Consider the following 5,958-nt stretch of genomic DNA (forward strand, 5'->3'; position numbering starts at 1 on the left):
CGCGTTTTATAAGTATGAGGTATGAGACGCCTTGTAACTCGCCACTCGTCGAATAGTGCAAGTAATCGGTTAATCGATAGATGGTCGCGCGATATGTCGCCATGAGAAGTGGAATTCGCATCGGGCAAACGAGATTGTTACGCTGTTTCTGCTATTTCGTGCGCGGGTGGGGAGAGGTGAATGACGTGTTACGGAGGTAGTTAACGGAAGAGTCCTCAGGGCTACGTACATACGTGTACATTCAGACTCAGTGGTCTTTCTCTCTCACGATGAGAACGGAAAAAAAGGACGGACGTCGGTGGTACAAACGCACCCGCGGTGATGATTAACAGCCGGGCCCGGCGCATATCTCCGGGGCCTGACCGGAGAGGGTAATCGATTAATACACGATATCGAGCCCGTGCGTCTCTCGCGGCCATTGTTTGTTGTTAATTACACTGATACATCTAATCGACAAGCCAGGATCGGGCTCGACTATGATTCGGCGATTTGACCGGTCGCGGATGCGGGCCCGAGCTCTCCGACTCGGTTCTCCGAGATGTAAATGTTCCTTTAATGCAGATATCGACGTCGCTGTACCGCGACGTCGAGACACCGGGCCAACGGCGGCATTGTTTGGTAACATTGTAATGTTGCACCGCTCGTTTATCTGTGGCCGGCATCGAATCCGGCGTTCTAATTAATACAAGTCGACGCGTCACGGCGACCGGTTTCATTATGGACACGGTACGAAGCCGAGAGTCCGCGTTATGACATTTATATGCGAACATATACTTCGCACTAATACAACGTGTGCCAATTTAATCAGACAGTTCGTTAATTTTTTTTAAATTAGACCACAAGAATGATTATAGGCATGAGAATTTTAGATTACATTGAGATTATTGACTTTATTAATTAGTTTAATCCATATATATATGCTCTATCTTATGAAAAAAGTTTTTCACGATTTGAATATAAATTTCTACAGGAAATTATGTTTTTATAAAAATGACAAATATATTACTTGTCCGATTAATATATAAATACGCAAACATGATTATTATACATGTATTTAATATGTCAAATTTTTCTACAATATTTAATAAATGTACCTTTATACATAGTTAATACAATCCAGTTTTTATGTTATAAAAGACCAAGAAAGAATTGCGTGAAATATATTAACGTACATTAAACAATATTAATATTCTCGAGTATACGAAAATAATATATTAGTTATATATGCATCCAAAGAAAATGCTTGCTTCGATTTAAAGAAATTTTCTTTGCTATACGGTTAAAGAAAAAAATTTCTTTGATTTAAACATTGTTTTTTAAAGGAAATTTTTTTTAACCATACAGAAAAGAACATTTCTTTAAATCGAAGCTGCCTTTTCTCTGGGTGTGTATAAATGAAAATATTGATGAAGGCTATTGTCGATAATGTACAGAAGTTACTATCGATGAATGTTTGAATTGATAACATACATGTTGTAACATACATGTTGATAAAACTCAATCAGTTAAGTTTAGTATTGGTTAAGTTTAGTATTGCTGAAATAGTACTGCTGGAAAAACTCGGCAATGATTGTATCTACGAACTTATGATTTCAGATCAATGGAAAAAAATGATTTTGCGTGTATATTTCAACCGAATGTTCTTTATTTTCATTAAAATGCACTCGACCAATACGTGTACATTACAGTAATCAAAATATTTTAGTCAAAATTATGAATCCTTTATATATCCCCAAATAATAGTCTGGTTATTATATATACGTATTTCAGATTGAATTCAATCATATTTTCATAAAGCGGCAATGAGTTCATTTTAACATCCGGTTCGTCTCCCACCTGCTCGAAGTTAGCTGTTAAATCGTCGGTTAATTGCGCGCGGCCGTTCGGAAGAACGAGCCATGTTTCGTGGCAATGGTGCGTGGCCGGGCTCCAAGTGTCGCGTTAATTACTGAACGTTAGGCAAGCTCCTCCCTCCTGACGTATAGGTAGATGGATGGATTACTTAACACTTGTCACGCCTCGCTAATTAACATTCAGTCATCTCCCTCTCGGAAGTGCCTCCCCTGTCCCTCCGCCGCAACGATGACGACGCGACAGGTGGAAAGTCGTTTAATATTTATCGACCATCGCTCTCGACCCCGTTGGCACCTTTGGGGCCCGATACACGCACCCGGTCACAGCTCAATCAGAATTCGTGATGGCGCGCGACGCTTCATGGAAAATATTAGAATACGACGTCGTGATCGCCGATTAACGACGGATAAATGGACGGGTGTGGAGTATTTTTTCTTTTTCTTTCTTTTCTCATTCGCGACTGTCAATGATGCAGGGTATCGACAGGTTCTACGGAATTTCAGATGCAGGACGTTTCGTCCCATTGAATGTAATCTGCGCATTCGATCGCGGCCGGGTGTCGTCGGAGATGTGCACATTGTCGAATGCAGGCGTGCGTATATATGATAACTAATGAAACTAAACACGTTCAATGCCGTGGCATTGCTTAGCTGACTCTAATATCGACGATGAGATTCTTGGAAGACTGTCGCGAGAGATGTTTTATTGGTTGGAATTTTTGTTGGCTGCTTATCTGGATGAGGAACGCGCATGGTCGATGCAGATGAGGCAAATCGAGTGCATCTTATTTTAGCAAATAAGCGTGTGCGTGTAAATGCAATATTGTCGTACCCATCAAGAATGTCTATTAGTATAAAGATATAATAACAGTAAATTATTTCCAAGTTCTCCATCTACTAGATCGCAAGTTATCTTAATTCCACTGCTGACTTAATCCAGTGTAATTTTGCTTGTAATTAAAGTTACGAGAAAAATGTTTCAATCAAATAAGTAAGGAAAAGGTCAATGTGATCGAGGCTCTCGGGTGTTTAATAATATTTTTACATGTAAATTATTAATACATTTTTTTAAGTTTTTTGGCTTTTCTTATTTTGGTTTTTTTATTTTCTGAATAACTTGTGATAAAATTTAACCTGACAATTTAAACATTGTTTGTAGTGAGTAATTTTGAAGTTACCACAAAATCAGTAGTTTTGTGATTAATCATAGCTAGAGAAAGACAATTTTTAAATTATTATCAAGTTAAGTGAGGTTAAAATTAAACCACAAGTTAAGCAGAAAATGGAAAACCACGCCTCAGTTATGTAAACTGCGTACTGTCGGACTTGAAACGCAATCACAAACTGAAATTAAAATAATATTACAGTTAAATTGTGATCGAAAAATGTTTCAAATATATACCATCTTATTTCATGTAATAAAATGGATTTAACAATGTAACAATTTCCAGTTGTTATAAGATGCGAAAATTGTGCATATAGAGAAATCGCATTTCCGTAAAATAACGATAGTTCGGTCACACGTTACTAAATTTGCTTGTTGAGAGTTGAGAGGTTAATTAACAAACTTAAGCAACATTTGATATGGTCAATGTTCGAATGGTTGACAGCCTGGGAAGACCGTGTCCCATTGGCGCTAATGTTGAGGCTAATGACTGTAGAAGTCGATGTCATAATTGAGAGGAAAAAAGATAATGCTGGTGTATCCTATATGAAGAACGACATTAGAAGAACGGTTATGACATAATTACGCAAATACGTCGTCTCATTTCACGCGTCATTCATTTACTTTATCCTTTACTTCGGCCGGAAATTAATGATTACGCGTTTATGATTTTATAATCAAATATATTTAAAATATAATAATAATAGAATTGGCAACACCTCTGCCAAGTTAGAACTGCATGGTTTTCGTAATTCTTTTGTAAACTCCTTTCCTACAATTCCACTGTATAAAACACAAATTTGTCCGTCTAGTTATCTAGTTAGACGAAGTCTATCATTTACTCATAACGATAACTAGGCAGAAAAACTTGTTTATGCGGAATTAGGAAAGGAGTTAAGAGTTATTTCGAGTTCCCATCGAGTTGAGACAAAATCATTATGAAAACCGGATTCCACCAGAGTGGGAGATTTCAATGATACCGATCGCGATCGGGTACGGTACGTACGCCACTGCGACGCGATATCTAATGAGGCTATTAACACGCTCCGCGCCGTCGAGGAAACTTGGACGAGCGCGCGCGTTTATGACAGCCGATGACCTACCTAGCGGCTTCCATTAGAGCCGCGTACGAGCGCGCCTTGTGAGTGAGACATTTACCGGCTCCCGCCGAGCCGATCCCGCCGGCTTTAGCAGGTGCCCGGCCCGGCCGCCGAGGTACCATTTAAAACTTCCTCGCTTTTACGCACTATAGGCTGTACTGGCGCGACGACGCGTGCCTCCAGGTCCCGATCCGATCCGATCCCACCGGCTCAAGACGGCTACCCGACGACGCTATTAGCCAGCTTGGCGCATTAGCGGGCGATGCGCGTGAGGATTACCGATGTTACGTAAGTTCCCCATTACAGCGCGAATTACAGCGCGACTCTCTCGGCGGCCGGTTAGAAATCACTTACGGCGATCGGTTCACGGTGGTACTCGCGGATTGGATAAATTATCGCGGGAATGTTCTCTCGGCACGTATGCAAATTATGCGAGCGAGAAGGAAAAAAAAGATAGCCGGTTCGCTTGAATAGATCTACCGTCGCGATTGCGTCGAGATTGCGTCGATTATATCGGGTATGAATCACGATCGCATTGCGCACACAGTCGTCATGGATGAACGAGCGTTGCCGATGTGCGTAGCGCTAACCTGTGTCATTGAGCGGATGAGAATTAAAAATCAACTGCAAAATTATCCGCGGAGGCTTCCTCTATGCGACGTGACGCGTGTAATTTAATACACATTGTTTCCTTCGATGTGAATTCGCTCTTGACTCTCGAGGCTCCCTCGATATGCACGTGTATTTAGCCTTGTTGACTGGACGATCCTTGCGAAATGAGATAGAGATAGAGTTATTACTGTCTGCCGACAGTAATAGATAATTATTCGAAATCATGACAATTGGAAACCACGATGATAGTTTCGCGTGTATCAACGTATCGTATAAGATCATCGGGTTTATATTTGTGATGAGTATTACTACCGTAAGATGGGACAAAGCTACTATGAATAGTTTTTTTTTTTTCTCAGACACTAATTCCAGAATGTTATTTTCACAAGTTCTTCTTTATATCAGTTTGATTTTATCCTGTCTTACATTATATCATTTATCAAACGTAATTAATAATCACGATACACTCTCTATGGAAATACAAATTATGCGATGTTCTATCTTGATCGCAGCGGGTGCCTGGGAGACCCAAAAGGCCGGCTAATACCAAATACGAATAATTAATCGCCCCACTTACAGAGTTGCAGAGCTACGGCTAATCGAATGCGAATGCTTTTTGTTGCAGATTCGTGCGAACCCGTTGCGGAGCGACCTTACGGTGAGTGACTCACGATCTCAATTTCCCAGAGATTACAAGACCGTACTTATGCCACGGTAAAAATCGTCGCGGAACCTTCTATTCAGTATCTTCCGTGAAAAAAATATCCTCCCTATTACGCAGTCTGTGCGCTTCGAAACGCGTTGACTCGACTCGCGCAATTCGCTTCCATTCAGTGCCTCATTCGCCGTTGATTTCATACAGCATTGCGAAACGCGATGTAACGCCGCTGGGTGCCTGTTCTCTCTCTCTCTCTCTTTCTCTCTCTCTCTCCCCCCCTCTCTCTCTCTCCAGCGCACACTGGCCCGATCGTGTGCCTATGCAAACGCGTAAATTAGATCGAATTCTCGGAATAATTACTTCAAGCGGAAAGTGTTGGCTAGTTTTATATCGTAGATACACCAAATCACAGCAAAAAGCGACCCGACTTTCGATCATAACAAGATATATTTATATTTTCATAGAAATTGTGAAAATTTGCTCGACCAATTTTTCACACATTTACATATCTAATGTATTAAGTTTTTTAAAATAATAATCAGCTAGTTTTTATAGCCATGTTTTGATGTA

At 40.5% G+C, this 5,958-nt stretch overlaps 1 protein-coding gene across 2 annotated transcripts in view; it reads left to right on the forward strand.

Annotated features, from left to right (window-relative positions):
- The window catches only part of LOC108756694 (POU domain protein 2-like), a 141,838-nt gene that overhangs the window by 24,811 nt on the left and 111,069 nt on the right, over window positions 1-5,958 (forward strand). For both annotated transcript variants that reach the window (XM_018500695.1, XM_018500696.1), the window contains exon 2: window positions 5,356-5,388. In XM_018500695.1, the coding sequence (XP_018356197.1) occupies window positions 5,356-5,388 (33 nt within the window). The remainder of the gene's footprint in view (window positions 1-5,355; window positions 5,389-5,958) is intronic.

Source organism: Trachymyrmex septentrionalis, unplaced genomic scaffold, assembly GCF_001594115.1.
Source record: "Trachymyrmex septentrionalis isolate Tsep2-gDNA-1 unplaced genomic scaffold, Tsep1.0 scaffold13, whole genome shotgun sequence".
Classification (NCBI taxonomy): domain Eukaryota; kingdom Metazoa; phylum Arthropoda; class Insecta; order Hymenoptera; family Formicidae; genus Trachymyrmex; species Trachymyrmex septentrionalis.